At 38.6% G+C, this 18,399-nt stretch overlaps 2 protein-coding genes across 9 annotated transcripts in view; one reads left to right on the top strand and one right to left on the bottom strand.

Annotated features, from left to right (window-relative positions):
• The window catches only part of CEP70 (centrosomal protein 70), an 82,001-nt gene extending 76,380 nt beyond the window's left edge, over positions 1 to 5,621 (top strand). For all 6 annotated transcript variants that reach the window (XM_082625132.1, XM_082625133.1, XM_082625131.1 and 3 more), the window contains 5 exons: positions 501 to 647; positions 829 to 997; positions 1,162 to 1,276; positions 2,294 to 2,373; positions 4,900 to 5,621. In XM_082625132.1, the coding sequence (XP_082481258.1) occupies positions 501 to 647; positions 829 to 997; positions 1,162 to 1,276; positions 2,294 to 2,373; positions 4,900 to 4,961 (573 nt within the window). In that variant the 3' untranslated portion in view covers positions 4,962 to 5,621. The remainder of the gene's footprint in view (positions 1 to 500; positions 648 to 828; positions 998 to 1,161; positions 1,277 to 2,293; positions 2,374 to 4,899) is intronic.
• Positions 5,622 to 12,321: 6,700 nt separating this feature from the next.
• Positions 12,322 to 18,399, bottom strand: part of ESYT3 (extended synaptotagmin 3) — a 57,292-nt gene continuing 51,214 nt past the window's right edge. For 2 of the 3 annotated variants that reach the window (XM_082625125.1, XM_082625127.1), the window contains one exon: positions 15,733 to 16,094. In XM_082625125.1, the coding sequence (XP_082481251.1) occupies positions 15,878 to 16,094 (217 nt within the window). In that variant the 3' untranslated portion in view covers positions 15,733 to 15,877. Of the gene's footprint in view, positions 14,764 to 15,103; positions 15,154 to 15,732; positions 16,095 to 18,399 lie in introns of those variants that run through there. The other variant, XM_082625126.1, reaches the window with a different exon arrangement.

Raw genomic sequence — 18,399 nt, 5'->3', positions numbered from 1 at the left:
AGAACGGGGAATGACTGTAAGTGGATACAGGGTTTCTTTTTGGAGTGATGAAAATGTTCTAGAGCTGGATAATGGTAATGATTGCACATCTCTGTAAATAAGTCAAAACTACTGAATTGCACATTTAGAGAGGATGAATTTTATGGTATGTGAATTACATCTCAGTATATCTGTTATTTAAAAAATCAAGGGCAAAATGTTAAGGACAAGCTTATTTTTTTTCATCAATAATTCAAAATAATTACTTAAATAACATATGCTACTAATAAATAACATATAATTACTTTAAACATCCAGATTCCAGATAATCAATATATATATATATGTAAGGCCTGGAGAAAACTAATTTAACAGACTTTTTCTAAACTGATAATGGTATTTTAAAAAAAATAATGATGATGGTTAATATATATATTAAACCTGCTTGGATAATTATATTTTATTAGCGTTATTATGAAAACTTTAAAAATCAGTAATAGCATATTGTTTCTTTCGTAAAGGATTTGTATAAGTCCTTGAAAATACTATCTGCAGAACTGGTGCCTTGGCATAATTTAAAGAAGCAGGATGAAAATGAAGGTGTCAAAGTTGAAGATCTGTTGTTTATAGTAGATACCATGTTAGAAGAAGTGGAAAATAAGGAAAAGGTAATACTACCTAATACTTACATAAATGTTCACATTTTAATGTGCTCTTTATCTTAGAAACTAATAATGATATGGATATAGATATTCTACTAGAACTCTATTTCTCTTTTGAAAGTTTTTATTAAAGATTTGGAATAATTTTAAGATGTAAACTATCTTTTTCTTCCTCTCTTTTGGGCAGGACAGCAATATGCCAGACTTTCAAATTTTGCGAGCTATTGTTTCTCACTTCCAAAAATTATTTGATGTGCCTTCTTTAACTGGAGTCTATCCCCGAATGAATGAAGTTTATACTAGGCTTGGAGAAGTGAACAATGCTGTGAGAAACCTCCAGGAACTCTTAGAACTAGGTGATGACCCTTTGTCATTTTTGGCCCCCCATTTAAGAATTATTTTTAATAAATCAACAAAAAGTAGTTAAAAAATCAAGACTAACTGAAGCATAAAGTATTTGATTTAATGATTTTGAAAACTCTCTTTTAAAATATCCTATCCTTTTATTTCTCTTTTGCAGATAGTTCATCCTCATTGTGTGTGCTGGTGAGCAGAGTTGGAAAATTGTGTAGGCTGGTTAATGAAGATGTGAATGAACAGGTTATGCAGGTATTGGGACCTGAAGACCTCCAAAGGTATTTAGTTTGAAAAGGTTGCAAAGTACCATCCAGAATGTTTGGAGTGGTAAAATTAAAGACTTCCAAAACTTCAGAAGTTAATTACCTTTCCTGTTTGGAATAGCATTTTTTAAAATAACTTGACAATCTAAAATAATCTCACACCTTAGGGATGGAGAGAATGTCAAGTATTTTCAAGATAAAAGTAGACTCTAGGGCCTATAGGTTTACATAGGGTGGGTCAGGACTCCAGCATTATTGCTATAAGCTTGTTCCCAAATTATATATGGAGAAATTCAAACTTTATTAGCAGCTTCATGTGAATTCAGAATATATGAGTCCAATTTTTAGTACATTACCATCAATCACTGATCACTAATCACTATGAGACGTGTATTATTTGATAAGAAGATGTTAAGGATTTTTTTAAAAAGCTAGGCATCTCTGACATAAAACCTAATGTTTTTTTAAAATATCAAAATGTTTTGATATTTTTTAAAATATCAAAATGTTATAGCTATACTGTTCCTCCCTTCCCCAGATTTTATACTGCAATATATGTTCTGCAAGTTTTCCAAGAACCCTTACCTGACACTTGAGTTTTCTGATACTTGATGCTTTTAAAAGGAATGTATGTCTCATTATTGGTCTTATTCTCCTTCCCACAGTTTTACTGATTACTGATACTTATTCTTAATGTTTAATAGAATACAGGATATAAAAGCCAATTCTTTTTAGAAAATGTTATAAAATGTTATAAAAGTCTCTTAAAAATCCTCAAGCTACATAGAAAGTTCCTATATTAGGAATGTTATATAGATTTAACTTTAGAACAGATGATTACACTGATAATAGATTTTTTTTTTAGAAAAGTGTTATTAGATGAACAGAGAGCTGAAAAAGGATGGATTGAAGTAAATGATCATTAAACTTATATTTAAATTAGCAAGACAATTTCCTTCCATTTTGAAATGTTCTATGTCCAGTGAGATGCAAGTTGGAAATTCAGTGTAAACTGCATTTTTTCTTTTAAAGCATTATCAACAAATTGGAAGAACATGAGGAATTTTTCCCAGCATTTCAGGCATTTACTAATGATCTACTTGAAATCTTAGGTAAGATCTTTGTTGGTGGTGGTTAAATTTTGAGTCTCAAGATGTCAGTGGGTTTGAGGAAACAGTGCTCCTTAGTCACTGTATTAGTGTTTTTACCCAGAGTGGTAGAAAGTGTCTGGAAACCACTAACAGTTCTGGAAACAAACTTCTAACTTGCAGTTAAAGTTGGTTGGGATTAGTCTGTAGAACAGAGAAGCATATATCCTTTAAGGAGCTGGGGGCTGCCTTTGTTTTAGGACCTTAAAATGAGAAATGACATTATTCTGGCTAGGCCCAGTGTAACCTTGACTCTGTCATTGGCTAATGAGAAATGTCCTTAGAATTTATGATCTTGGAAAGTGTCTTTTTTCTTCTTCCTGCTTCTCCTTCTTTTTCTTCTCTCTTTTTTTTTTTTAAAGATAGTTCCTACTTACTGTGTTTTTTAGATATACAAATTAAATTTCCTTCTAAGGTGATGAGAAGTAATATAAAGTAAACATCTGTAGAAAGGAGATAAATTTATAAATCTGTAGAAGGGAAGAGATACATTTTACACTCTTGGTCAGATTGAGGGATTCGTCAGTAGTAATATCTCTTAAAGGGGAAAAATGTAATTAGCTTAGGAATCATAGGCAAAATAGAGACCCAATTCTCTTACTTTAAGTGTGATTATATATGGCTATAAAAATAATTTATCTTACTGTTAAGAACACTTTTTAGGGAATTCCCTGGCGGTCCAGTGGTCATTAGGACTCTGGGCTTTCACTACCGAGGGTGCAAGTTCAATCCCTGGTGGGGGAACTAAAATCCCGCAAGCTGCGCAGCGTAGCCAAAAAAAACCCCACTTTTAAAAAAGGTTAAAGCGATTTATTTATTAATGAATTCTTTTTTTTTCCATATAGCTCATTTGAAATTGAAAGTGTTTTTTTGTTTTTGTTTTTTGTTGTTGTTTGGGAAAATGTAATTTGAAAGTTTAACTTGAGATGTGGAATTGTATAAATGTGTTGCCTTGTATCTCAAAGAGCCTTGTTTCCTGCAATAATATGATTTTACTTGCTTTGGGGTAGCAATTAACCTAAACAATGAGTTTCTTGTCATTAATAAACATTTTTTTTTTTTTTTTTTTTGCGGTATGCGGGCCTCTCACTGTTGTGGCCTCCCCCGTTGCGGAGCACAGGCTCCGGACGCGCAGGCCCAGCGGCCATGGCTCACGGGCCCAGCCACTCCGCGGCATATGGGATCCTCCCAGACCGGGGCACGAACCCGTATCCCCTGCATCGGCAGGCGGACTCTCAACCACTGCGCCACCAGGGAGGCCCAATAAACATTTTAATAGGTGTGCTAGCAACACTTATTTCAGAATCCTTCTATAGCAACTTCCCCTCAGATATGATACTCAGCATGGTTCATGTAGGATCATTTGCTTCAACTCAACAGGTGTGATTTTAGAATGCGGGTCAGGGAATAACTTGACCTTTGTACCTTACCATAATGTAAGATGTGAACCAAATTCTCTGCTGTAGATCTGCCCATATTTTTTTCCTTTCCTATATTTTGATAAGTGGATTCAGACAAGAATTCTGACTGAAGTCAGGAGCTTAAACAGCATGGGTCATGTGTTTTGGCTAAAGGAAGAACAATCAAAATCCAGCTAAACATGGAGGGAGAGAGATGGAATCCAAGGAATCATGTTTTATGTAAAGGAAGTGAGTTTATGAACAGTGAACTAGCAGAATAATCTAGAAGAAAGTGGTGAGAATTTAGAGAACCTGCCACTGGGGCTTACCTTAAGTAGGGCTGGAGTCTACATACTCAGAGAAAGGACCTTCCTTAGTGGCTAGGAGCTTCCAGATGGTGAATTCTAACTTAGGCTGGTTGGAAGAAGATAGTCTTAGGAAAAGAAGTCAAATTCGGAAAGAACCTGGCAGAGAAGAACCTGAACTATCTTGTAGGCTGGACCAGGCTAAGCTCTATAATACACTGCATCTGAGATTTTACTCTGAGACACCTCACTCCTATTAGGTAGATAGGCTTCATCCTAAAAGGTAGACCTAAGAGCCATCCTGCTAATGAGAAATCTTTATCATAGAATTAGGATAGGACTGTGTTCCAAGAGAAGAAATCCCTAAGTCCTTAGATGGGGGCCCATGAGAGAGAGTGCCTCTACTGGGGATTTCACCATGTAGGCTCACCCATGTAGTTAAAGAAGCAGTAACATAATATCATAAATGTTGCTAGTAGGATCTGTTAATAAGAGCACACTGCTAATGAGATTAATATCAGAGTCAGAGGCTGCTTTCATAGGGCAAAAAGGCAAATGCTTTTGTAGGGCAAAAAAAAAAACCACCCATTTTTTTGCCCTGTGAAGCATCTGTGTCTGAATCAGTGATACACTCATCACCACTATTGGAGAAAAGTTTCATGGGCGTGAAAGCACTAGTGATACTGCCTTTGTGTCTGAAGTTTGCCTTTGAATAGAGATTCTCATTTCATCTGAGCCTAACTGGATAAAGCTATTCTTTTATTATTATTGCTTTTCTATTACAGAAATTGATGACTTGGATGCCATTGTACCTGCAGTAAGGAAATTAAAAATACCTTCATACTGAAAACAAATCATTTTTACTGTGTAAATTGCGTTCTTAACAGTCTAAATATTTTGTAGGATTGATCTTACTCTGAGACAAGGGTTATAAAATGTATATACTCTCAGAATTCACCCCCTTCTTTCTGTTGACTCCTTCTCCATCCATATAATTTTTATTAACTTAGAGATTCTTTTATGGAAAACATTGCTAAGTTTAATTACTAAATTCACTTTAGATCCTTCAATCATTTCTTAAGCAATTCTTGAGTGCTTAAAATGTAAGATTGTTTTAAAGTACAGTGTGTAAGAGAGAAGCTCAGGGAGAGATAGTGCAAGTAATAGAAAGGTTGCATTTAAGTTCAGAGTTTTTTGGCCTGGGAACAAGGAATGCCAGTGGTTCTCTTTAGTCCAGCCAGCAGGAAGCTGTTGCTTTCCTGGCAAGGAAATGGCACATTCTATTAAGATATCCCTCATGACACTTGCCCTTTCAGAGCAGAAGGAACAAAAGGAAGAAGGAAAAAAGTTTTTACCGTGTTAGGGTAGGAAATGAATTATGAGGTAAAATAGATGAGTGGATGCGAGTCTCTCATAAAGTGTCCTTTTTGCTATCTTGATGTGATGTACTTTTTACAAGGGCATGAAATCTTAAATAAAATTTTTGTTAAGAATTTCCAAACATAAATGTTCTCAGTGACTTGACTTGTATTCCTCACCAGTAATGAGTCGTATTCTCTTACTAGGCTGAGCCTTCCTTGGGCACCCTTCCTGGTTCACCTTTGCTGCATTTTACATAAGAGTAGCTTTCTTGATGCTTTCTACTTATTCTCTGTTCTCCATATTCATTCTGTTTTTCTTAAAGGACAGGTGTTTGGCTTCACATCCGTGAGTACAGAGGCCACTTTTGGCTACTGCCACTCCCTCACCCCCTACCCCCACTTTTTTTTTTTTTTTTTTTTTTTTTTTTGCGGTACGTGGGCCTCTCACTGTTGTGGCCTCTCCTGCTGCGGGCACAGGCTCCGGACGCGCAGGCTCAGCGGCCATGGCTCACGGGCCCAGCCGCTCCGCGGCATGTGGGATCCTCCCGGACCGGGGCACGAACCCGTGTCCCCTGCATAGGCAGGCAGACTCTCAACCACTGCGCCACCAGGGAAGCCCCCCACTTTTATAAGTAACGGGCCTAGGGAGACTTCTCAGTTATTCTTTTTTTTTGTGTGTGGTACGCGGGCCTCTCACTGTTGTGGCCTCTCCCGTTGCGGAGCACAGGCTCCGGATACGCAGGCTCAGCGGCCATGGCTCACGGGCCCAGCCGCTCCACGGCATGTGGGATCCTCCCAGACCGGGGCACGAACCCGTGTCCCCTGCACCGGCAGGCGGACTCTCAACCACTGCACCACCAGGGAAGCCCTCTCAGTTATTCTTGTTCATTGCCATGTAGAATATTGGAAAGAATTTCTGGGAAGCAGCATAGTGGAAAGCAGAGAGTAAATGTCAAGTGTAGTTAATAGAAGTATAGTTAATTTACAATGTTGTGTTAGTTTCTGGTGTACAGCAAAATGATTCAGTTATAGAGATATATATGTGTGTGTATATAACATATATATACACATATATACACGCACACACATTCTTTTTCATATTCTTTTCCATTATTTATTATATGACATTGAATATAGTCCCTTGTGCTATACAGTAAGACCTTGTTGTTTATCTATTTTATATATAGTAGTTTGTATCTGCTAATCCCAAACTCTTAACTTATCCCTCCCCTACCCCCTTTCCCCTCTGGTAACCGTAAGTTTGTTTTCTGTGTCTGTGAGTCTGTTCATTAATAAGTTCATTTGTGTCATATTTTAGATTCCACATATGTGATATCATATTTATCTTTGACTTACTTCACTTAATATGATAATCTCTAAGTCTATCCATGTTGCTGCAAATGGCATTATTTCATTCTTTTTATGGCTGAGTAGTATTCCATTGTGTGTGTGTGTGTGTGTGTCTGTGTGTGTGTGTGTGTGTCTGTGTGTAACATCTTCTTTACCCATTCATCTGTCAGTGGACATTTAGGTTGCTTCCATGTCTTGGCTATTGTAGATAGTGCCGCTACGAACATTGGGGTGCATGTATCTTTTCAAATTATCATTTTCTCTGTATATATTCCTAGGAGTGGGATTGCTGGATCGTATGGCAAAATTTTAGTTTTTTAAGGAATCTCCATACTGTTCTCCATAGTGGCTGCACCAATTTACATTCCCACCAACAGTGTAGGAGGGTTCCCTTTTCTCCACACCCTCTCCAGCATTTGTTATTTGTAGACTTTTTTTTTTTGCGGTACACGGGCCTCTCACTGTTGTGGCCTCTCCTGTTGTGGAGCACAGGCTCTGGACGCGCAGGCTCAGCGGGCATGGCTCACGGGCCCAGCCACTCTGCGGCATGTGGGATCTTCCTGGACCCGGGCACGAACCTGCGTCCCCTACATCGGCAGGCGGACTCTCAACCACTGCGCCACCTGGGAAGCCCTGTAGACTTTTTAATGATGGCCATTCTGACTGGTGTGAGGTGGTACCTCATTATAGTTTTTATTTATTTTTATTTTATTTTTATTTTTTTATTTTTTTATTTTTTGCTTTATAACAAATTTAATCAGTTATACATATACATATGTTTCCATATCCCCTCCCTTTTGCGTCTCCCTCCCACCCTCCCTATCCCACCCCTCCAGGTGGTCACAAAGCACCTCATTATAGTTTTGATTTGCATGGAAGAAATATAATTTTAAAATTATGTTAATCTAAATTTTGTCAGCTAGTTTAAGAGCCTGTGGTTAACTCTTAGTTTAAAACAGAGGTTTTCAAACTCTTCCTCAGAGGCCTAGAAGTGTTTTTGGATGGCCACTGAGAAGGGACAGTGCTGCTAGTAGGAAGAACATTAGGCCCTCTCTATCAGGTCTACTTCTATCCAGTTTTAATTATTTAAAATATAAGTACTGCAACCATTATTTAGTTCTTGATTTTTTACAATTTTATTGATGTATAGTTGACATACATGTATAGTTGCTCCGCGACATGTGGGATCCTCCCAGACCAGGGCTCGAACCCATGTCCCCTGCATTGGCAGGAGGATTCTTAACCACTGCACCACCAGGGAAGTCCTATTTCACTAATCTTTTTTTTGTGTTATAAATATAACACATATGCTAAGTATGACAAAAACCATAAATGTCAAGTATAATGAATGATTATAAAGTGAATACCCATGCAACAATCAAGAAACAGAACATTCACCAGCACTACAAAAGGCCTCCCCCACATACCATATGTGCCTTCCCCCATTAGCCTGACTTATGTTAATCACTTACTTGTTTTTTTAAATAGTTTTGCCAGTTTTGTGTGTACGTCTAAACCAAGATAGTTTAGTTTTGCCTATTTTTGAACTTCATAAAAATGGAATCATATTGTATATGTTCTTTTTAATTCTTCTTTTGTTCAACATTACGTTTGTACTATTCATCTGTGTTGTTGTGTGTAGGTCCAGGTCATTTGTTTTCATTGGTGTCTAGTATTCCTCTATGAATGTTCCATAATCCATTTGTCTGTTCTACTAGGGATTGGCATTTGGGTTGTTTCTAGTTCTTGGCTGTTGTGAGCTACTGCTGTGAACATTCTTGTATGTGCATCTTTGTTCGCTTGTGTGCAGGTTTTCTAGAAGCAGTATGCAAGAAGTAAAATTGCTGGGTCCTAGAGTAAAACACATCTAACCATGTGAATGGAGCCTCTGGGGTTGTATAGTGTGCAACTTTGATAGACAATGTATATTTCAACTTTAGAAGAAAATGCCAAACTCTTTTCCAAAGTGGTTGTACCAATTTATACTCCCACCATTAATGTATGAGAGTTCCCACTTTTCCATATCTTGACCAATTTTGGGTAAGTCAGATTTTTTATTTTTGCCAGTATAGTGTATAGAGCTCTTAGTGTGGTTTTAATGTTTATTTTCCTGATTACTAATGAAGTTAAACATCTTTTCCTTTGTTTATTGGCCATTTGTATTTATTTTTTGAAGTGCTTGTATGTATCTTTGGTTCACTTTTCTGTTGGACAGTCTGTCTTTTCCTATTGACTTGTAAGAGTTATTTATATATTCTGGACATGAGCCATTTGACAGTTATATGTGTTGCAAATGTCTTCTTCCATTCTATGTCCTCTTTCCATTTTCCTCTAGTTTCTTTTTATGAACTGACAAACTTAATTTTAATAGAGAGAGTATAGTTAAAGATGTAGAGATTTATAGTTAGTGCTCTAAGTGTCTTATGAAATCTTTCTCTAGTCACAAGTTGTAAAGTTATTCTCTTATATTATCTTATAGCTGTACACTTTTGCCTTTCACACTTCGTCTAATATACCTGTTGTTTGATTTTTTTAATGTGGTATAAGTAAAGGACCATTTTTACATTTTCTGTCATAGATACCCAGTTATCTCAGAACCATTTATTGAAAAATCTATTTCCCCTCTGCTCATAGTGCTACCTCTGTCATGAATGGAATATCTGTGTGTGAATGGGTCTGTTACTGGACTCTCTTTTCTATTCTTTTGGTCCAGTTGTCTCTCCCTGCACTAGTACCCCACTGTTTTCATTATTTCAACTTTAAAATAAACTTTGGTATCCAGTTGAAGGCTTCCCACCCTTAGTGTTTCCATGTGTATTGAATCTGATTATCAAGTTACACACACACATGCACACACACTACATATTGAGATTTTTTTTTCATTAAACATAGGATCAGTGAGGAAAATCAGCATCTGTAACGTTGGGTCTTCAAACTCCAAATACAACATAGCTCTCCATCTGGTTAGATTCCCTTTAACATTTCTAATAAAGTTTCATAATTTTCCTGTAGGGATTATTGTTGGATATATTCATAGTATTTGATCTTTTATACATTTATACATTATCTTTTTAAAATTTCATTTTCCAACTATTTCAGGAACAGAGAACTACAATTGATTTTTAAATATTAACTTTGCAGTTAGCAACCTTGCTAGAAACTCTCTGATTAGCTCTAGCAGTATATCTTTAGATTATTTTGGATTTTTATGCTCATGATCATATCATCTGTATATAACAACAGTTTTGGTCAGATATACCTCTTTTTTCTTGCCCAACTACATATGCCACAATATAGGGCTGAGCAGAAGTGGTGATAGGAAGCAGCCCTTTCTTATTCCAGATTTCAAAAGGAAAGCATTTAATGTTTCACCATTAAATATGATGTTTGCTACCATTACTATAAACAAATCTAAACTACCCTTGAGTGTATCTTTTTCATCCTTTTATTTTCAACACTTCTGTGTGTTTGAAGTGAACCTCTTGTAAATAGCATATAGCTGTACTTTTTATTTTCATGGAATTTGACCCCTTTGCAGGTTTTAATAGTGGGTTTATTGTGATTACAAATATATTTAGAAGTCTTTTGCCTATCTTCTTTTGTATTTTCTATTTATCATATTTTTCTATGCTACTTTTTTCTTTCCTATTTTTTTGGGGGGGGTATTGAATTTCTCTTTTTTTTTTTTCTTCTTCACTACTGATTTAGAAGTTTTATATTTCAGCTCTGTTGATTTTTCTATTGTTACTCTATTTTATTGGTTATCTTAAAATTTTTAATATACACTTAGTCAAGGTCAGGAGATAGAAACTACATTGCACAGGTAGCCTAACAGGAAAAATTTAAAACAAGAATGGCTAACTAGTAACGGTAGTTACCTACTAAAAGGGGAGAAAAGAAGACTCTAAGGGGTATGCAGTAGCGACTTCAGAAAGCAGATACTACCCCCAGGGATAAAGGAGAGTGAACAAGGAAGGAACTTAGAAACTTAAAAATTGCCTTCCCACTAGGCTGAGATGTAAACCCTTGAGTAGAAGTCTGGCTGCTATAGGAGCAGGCAACCAACTTGTGGCAAAGAAACTTGCCGAGGGTGCTGGATGGTGCTGAACCATGAAGGCTGTATTTATGTTTGCAAAGCCCAAGGGCGTGAGCCAAGAGTAAACTGTGGCAGTGCTTTGGTAACCGAGGACGGCCCTCACACAGCCAGGAAAAAAGCGCCTCAGTAGAAGAAAGAAAGGCCACTTCTTCCCACTCTGGCCTTGCAGTGTCTCTCCAGTGTCCTCAATTGGCAAGCCTAACCTCAAGCCCCCTGGCAAAGGAGGGGAGGCTGTGGTGTCTCTAGTATCAAAGCAGGGCAAAGATGGGTTGATTTGGAGCTGAAAGGTAACAAACTAGTAACTGCCACATACTTATAATTAATTTTTAAAATAGAAAACTATCTTTAATTTCTTAAATAAGGACTTTAAGATTCCTCTGAACCAGCTTCATGGTCCTCCTTAGATGTCAGTACTAGCATTTCAGTGCCACTGGCTTTCTGAACCCAGTATTTGCAAACATTTTTGGTTGCTTGCTTACCTGTTTACATTTCTTAAACAATCAAGACTTACGTAGGTTTACCAACATATTTTACAGATTTCTTTGCTCTCCGTTGTTTCCCACATGCCACTTCTGCCTTAATGTTACGTTTTCCTTCTTGCTGAAATACATCTAGTGGCCATTTTTCAGTTGGTATTCCCATGTGCTTCATATTTTTAAAATTGTTTTTGTTTTTATAATTTTTGCCTGTGAGCTTCCCTTTAGTGGGAATTATCTGCTACAGTGGTCCAACATGTGCCCTAGGTGGGCATGACAACCCTAAGGGCTAGTTTTGTGGTTGCCTCTGTCAGGGCTTCACATGGTTCCAGGTTCTAAACCAATTTTCACATTAGTTTCCAGGTGTCGAGGTCTCCACACCAAGTCAACTGTGTGTAACTTCAGACCCCGTGGTCCTGTAGGAGAGAGTAGGTGATTGTTTCCACCCACTGCTGACAACCAACTCCTTGTCCTCATTGGCAGCAAAGGCATTTTCTGATGACAAAACTTTTCAGGCTCCTGTGCCTTACATAGTAGCTTTGCCTTCTCTCTGGTGTGTGCTAAAATTCTGGTTCTCTTCAAAACACCCCCTTCAACTCCTATACCCAGCTGTAGATTTGCTCTTTGGATCATCACCAGAACTTTACCTGTGTTTTTTTTTTTTTTTTGCGGTACGCGGGCCTCTCACTGTTGTGGCCTCTCCCGTTGCGGAGCACAGGCTCCGGACGTGCAGGCTCAGCGGCCATGGCTCACGGGCCCAGCCGCTCCGCGGCATGTGGGATCCTCCAGGACCAGGGCACGAACCCGTGTCCCCTGCATCGGCAGGCGGACTCTCAACCACTGCGCCACCAGGGAAGTCCTACCTGTGTTACTTTTTAATCAACCATGTTTAAAATAAATGTTGTTCATGGTTTAACTAGGTTTTCTATGTGTTTAGAAGAGGAAGGATAGGTTTTCACTTGTCTGCTTTGTCTGCCATCTTGCTCAGTAGTAGTTTTAGGGCTGCTGATATTCAGGACGTGATATATGATACATTCCCTTCTACTCCTCTGGCACTTTATCATTTTTAAGCAACTTGTCTGTTTAGTGAACATTACAATGCCACTGTGAGGTAGATAGGACAGGCATCAATTCAATTGTCCCATTTTATTATGAGAATTTGTCACCCAAAACAGCAGAAACAAATTTTATTACACGTCGGCCATGTACTTAGCATAGCCTTGGATGATGGGGGCGAAAATCAATTCAGGTAGCTTCTAGGTCAATTGGAGAGTAAACAGAAACATTAAATACCAATCACAGTACAGGTAGTTGCTTAGCATATGACCTTAGTAGATATTTAATAAGCATTTTTAAAAATTAGATGTTACATGGCAGGGATTTGCTAAAATGAAAAATGTACAGTGTTGATAGTAGATGCCCTAGACCAGGGGTCCCCAACCCCCGGGCCACAGGCCGATACTGGTCCGTGGCATGTGAGGAACCGGGCGGCACAGTGGCAGGCGGGCAAGCAAGCAAAGCTTCATCTGTATTTAGAGCCGCTCCCCATCGCTCACATTACCGCATGAGCTCCACCCCCTGTCAGATCAGCGGCGGCATGAGATTCTCATAGGAGCGCGAACCCTACTGTGAACTGTGCACACAAGGGATCTAGGTTGCGTGCGCCTTATGAGACTCTAACGCCTGATGATCTGAGGTGGAGCTGAGGCAGTGATGCAGCGCTGGGGAGCGGCTGCAAATACAGATCATCATTAGAGAGAGGTGTGACTGCACAGAGACCACAATAAATCAATTGCCTGCAGACTCATATCAAAACCCTATCAGTGAGTGGCAAGTGAACACAAGCTCAGGGCCCCACTGACTCTGCATTATGGTGAGCTGTATAGTTATTTCATTATATATTACAATGTAATGATAATAGAAATAAAGTGCACAATAAATGGAATGTGCTTGAATCATCCCGAAACCATTCCCTTCCCCACCCCAGTCTGTGGAAAAATTGTCTTCCACGAAACTGGTCCCTGGTGCCAAAAAAGTTGGGGACCGCTGCCCTAGGTGGGGGGGAGAGGCCCTGTCAGTGTGGGGTGGCTTAACGGAGGAGGTGGGTTTGATATAGGCCTCTAAGAGGTAAGTAGAGTTAGTAGACAGGATATATTTGGACTATTCTGGAACAGAGCATCTGCACATGAATAAGGTAGCAGAAAACTGAGACCTGATTATGTTAGGTCTGAAACACAAGGTGGGCTTGAATTTTGTAGAAAGCATGAAATAATAATTTATAAGTGAGAGTAAAATGACAAAAACTTTGTTTTAAGATGTTACCATTCTTCAGAAAAGTGGCAGTGAAGGCAGTGGTAGGGAGAGGAAACCGATGGCGGGGGTACTGCCTGAGTAGATAAGTGAAAAGAGGACGTGACTCGACAACAGCTCTAGGAGCGTGAGAAAGGACGAGAATATGTGGTTTTATAAAGTCTGAAATGCAGAAGAGGCACTTGTTTAAATATACAATTTACATATTTTGCTTTTAACATGCTGTTTAGGTGAACCAGCCCTCTCTTAGAAGAGTGGCGCAGACTTCCCAAACCTATCAGAGAGAGGTACAGAAAGCCCCTTGTTCTCTGGCACTGACACTCGGCAGCAGCCTCCAGTGCTCTACGGGAGTGCAGACGTAGACCTGGGTTTGAAACTCTCCTTGCATTTTCTGTGGAAATAATGCCAAATGCTAGAGTTTGGTCCCAGGCCATCCCACACTGAAGTACTGTCACTAACTTTGTTGCCATCAGGAAAGTACAGTTTAGTTCCAAATCAGATACATGAAGGAACCTCCAGGCAGAGAAGCACCAGAGGTGGCAGCCAGCAGGGCTTAGATAGAGTTAGCTCTTGGCACTTTTTGGTGGATCACTTTTTAGTCCCATAAAAGAAGCCTCCTCCCTTGGTCAGTCACTGCCCAGGAATACTGACAGCTGCTCCACAAACAGACCCCCCTCACCCTCTGTGTCTGAGACAGGACCCTTTTGGTGCATACATTCACGTGAGTCCTGTGTCAGTGAAAATTCACCACTGAGGTTCTGATAATTTGTTAGGCACAAATACGCTGCTTGTTTATGGATTTAAACAATTAAATCCAATCAAGAAAGAGTAGTTCTTGGTTTTACATGTGTTTACCTCTTCCTAATACTATCCAGTCATGCAGTTATACTGCACACAAGAGTGTGTGTGTGTGTGTGTGTGTGTGTGTATATACATGTATTTTTTTCAAATGGCTGTTCTGATTTAAGTTACAAAATATACATATGTACACATTTAAAAAATAAAGATGTTGTTCATCATCAACTTCTGGGCTGGCCATCTGGAGTCAGCTCATACCTGTAAGATAGTTGGGTTTGGACTTGTGTTAGTATTAAGAGTGTGCTGTGGCAACATCAGGACAGGTGGCCTAATCTACCCTACCTGGGCCTCTGTGGGACCAGCAGAACTCACCTATGTAAGTTGGCTGGCCAGGGTTAAAGACTAGAGCTTACAGAGGTCCTTTAGGTAAGTGAAATCTGTAGGCAGTAAAGCCTTAAGGTGGTAATATCTCCTTGATAAACAAAGGAGCTGATATATACTGAAAAGGGAAGAACTTTGGAGAGAGAATATGGGCAACTGTCTGAGACAGTGTCTTGAGTAGCAGATTTTATGTGATAAAATGAAAGGGCTCACTTACCACTGTGAGAAGCCCTTATTCAGATCTTCTTTTGATAAGTCAATCAGTACCTAAACAAACACAAATAATCAGTTCCCTTCCCCAAAACTGCATTAAATGGAAACATATTGGGATAAATGAAATTGATCATAAAAAGGGCCTCCTTGAGTTCTGAGCAGGAGCTTTTTTTCCTTTGGCTTTCAATACAGAACCTCTCCAGAAGGACAGTACTGACACTGACCTCAGTGTCCTGGGAAAAGGTGAATTGCTGTTTGCAGTTGTACCTCAGGAATTTATTTATGAATGTTTTAGAGAGAACAGCTTGCCTTTACTCATGAACTGATCCAGAATTTTAAGCAAGACACCATAGTTTCCTCAGTAGTAAAAATGGGGATATCATCACCTACTTCACAGAAGTGGGCTTTTAAAAATGAGTATAGGAGGTGTTTATTAAAATACAACAACTACAGAGTGTACAAATATTCTTTTTTGTCTCTCCTTGGCATCTTCCTGAGGATTATATTTCCTTTACTTCTAACTTTAAGTAAAATCCCATTCACCACAAAAATCTTGACATAATGAGATCCAAGCTTCACACAATGCTGTATTTATCAAAACAATACTTAATACCATAGTAGAAGTTCAAATACTTGTGTAGCGACGAACTTGGATATTCAAGTTTGTTAAAATAGGGTTTATTATATTAATTTATATACTTCAGTTTCAAGAGTATTTTTTAAAAAGACACAAAACAAAAAGCCTCCCAATGAGGCTATACCTTCCTTGAAGTCAGTTCTAGTAATAGCCAGATGATGCCATCAGAATTTCTGCAAGGGTGTGTTCCACCAGTGAACTCCAGTTAGCTACCAGGAGGGAAAGAATGACAGAAGTCCCTTTTGTACTTACTTTTCCTAGCTCCTTCCTTCTGTGTGAGCCAAGGGGCCTACTGTTTTTCACTGCGATGTCTAGTGACCTCTTCTTTACTTCATCCAAGGGAACAAAAAATTCAAATCTTTAAGGAGCAAAAATTCAGGAAATGAGATTTATAGATTTTAATCATTTTCACTGAAAATCTCAAGTGTTTCATCCATTTTCCTACCTTTAAAACAGAAGATATAGACTATTGAGAAGAGCATCTAGAACAGTACTGGCTTACAGCAGATACTCAGTGCATCATTATTATAGATAATCACTGTCCTGTGTTATATTCACAAACCCTGGAAGTGTCAAGAGGCTGTCTGCTTCTCTGAGAAGTTCCTTGGACTCTTGTGCTTTGGGGTTTGCTTCTTTCCTTCTCTGACTCTACTCTGGTTGTCACTCTTTCGGCTGCTCCTTCTCTCTCTGAACAGCGCCAGCTAAGGGCTAGGATGCTGAATAATTAGGTTTGCTGGAATTGCGTGGAAAACAGTGGTCTTTTCCCACTTACACCTATGGAGTAAGGCAGAGGAATCTTCGTATACAAGCTTTTGTCGTGTACTCATAAGATGCCTCTGGACTCCTTACTTTTCTGTTTTTTTTTTTAAAAAAAATCTTCAAATTTTTTTAATTGAAAGATTCTTTAAATTCTATAGTGCTTCACACTTTTGAAAAGTTTGACACACATGATTCAATGTAATCCCATAATATCTTTTAATTTTTTAAATTGAGATATAAGTGACATAGCATTATTAGTTTCATGTTTACCATAATGATGTGATTTGGATATGCTGTGAAATGATCAGTCTAATTAACATCTATCACCATACATAGTTACAAAAAATTTTTTTTCTTGTGATGAGAACTTTCAAGATCCACTCTCCTAGCTACTTTCAAGTATGTAATACAGTATTATTAACTATAGTCACCATGCTGTACATTATAACTCTATGAATATTCATTCTATAACTGGAAATTTGTACTTTTTTTTTTTTTTTTTTTTTTTTTTGCGGTATGCGGGCCTCTCACTGTTGTGGCCTCTCCCGTCGCGGAGCACAGGCTCCGGATGCGCAGGCTCAGCGGCCATAGCTCACGGGCCCAGCCACTCCGCGGCATATGGGATCCTCCCGGACCGGGGCACGAACCCGTATCCCCTGCATTGGCAGGCGGACTCCCAACCACCGCGCCACCAGGGAGGCCCGGAAATTTGTACCTTTTGACCCGTCATCTATTTTACACACACCCCAACCACCAACTCTGGCAACCACCAATATGTTCTCTATATCCATAAGCTTGGGTTTTTTTTGTTTGGTTGGTTTTTGGCATTTTTAGATTCCACATATAAGTGAGATCCTAAGTAATTATCTTTTTCTGCCTCACTTAACTTAGCATCATGCCCTCAAGGTCTATCCATGTTGTTTCAAATGGCAAGATTTCATTCTTTTTCATGACTGAATAATATTCTATGGTGTATACACACACACACACACACACACACACACACACACACACACATATTTTAAAAAATCCATTCATCCATCAGTGGACATTTAGGTTGTTTCCATCTTGGCTATTGTAAATAATGCCACAGTGAACATGGGGGTACATGTATCATTTTGAATTAGTGTTGTTTTATTTTGATAAATACCCAGAAATGGATTGCTGCATTGTATGGTAGTTCTATTTTTGATTTTTTGAGGAACCCCCATGCTGTTTCCCATAGCAGCTGCCCCAATTTACGTTCCCACCAGCCGTGCCCAAGGGTTCCCTTTTCTCCACATCCTCACCAACACTTGTTATTTCTTTTTGATAATAGCCATTCTGACAGGTGTGAGGTGATGCTTCATTGTGGTTTTGATTTGCATTTCCCTGATGATTAATGATGTTGAGCATCTTTTCATGTACCTACTGACCATCTGTATGTCTTCTTTGTAAAAATGTCTATTCAGAGCCTCTGCCCATTTTTAAATCAGATTGTTTGATTTTTTTGCTATTGAGTTCTATGAGTTCTTTATAGATTTTGGATATTAACTACTTTTCCAATATATTATCTGAAAGTATGTTCTCCCATTCGGTAGGTTGTCTTTTCATTTTGTTGATGATTTCCTTTGCTGTGCAGAAGCCTTTTAGTTTAATGTAGTCTCATGTAGTCTCACTTGTTTATTTTTGCTTTAGTCGCCTTTGGTTTTGGTGTCAAATCCAAAAAACCATTGCCAAGACTGATGTCAATGAGCTTAACCCACCTATGTTCACTTCTAAGAGTTTCAGAGTTTCAGCTCTTACTTTCAAGTCTTTAGTCCATTTTGAGTTAATTTTTGTGTCTAGTGTAAGATAGTGGTTGAATTTTATTCTGTTGCATGTGGCTGTCCAATTTTCCTAACACCACTTATTGAAGAGACTGT

The sequence above is a fragment of the Mesoplodon mirus genome (genome assembly GCF_964341445.2).
Source record: "Mesoplodon mirus genome assembly, chromosome: 6".
Lineage (NCBI taxonomy): Eukaryota > Metazoa > Chordata > Mammalia > Artiodactyla > Ziphiidae > Mesoplodon > Mesoplodon mirus.
This window is presented reverse-complemented; position numbering and strand designations above follow the sequence as displayed.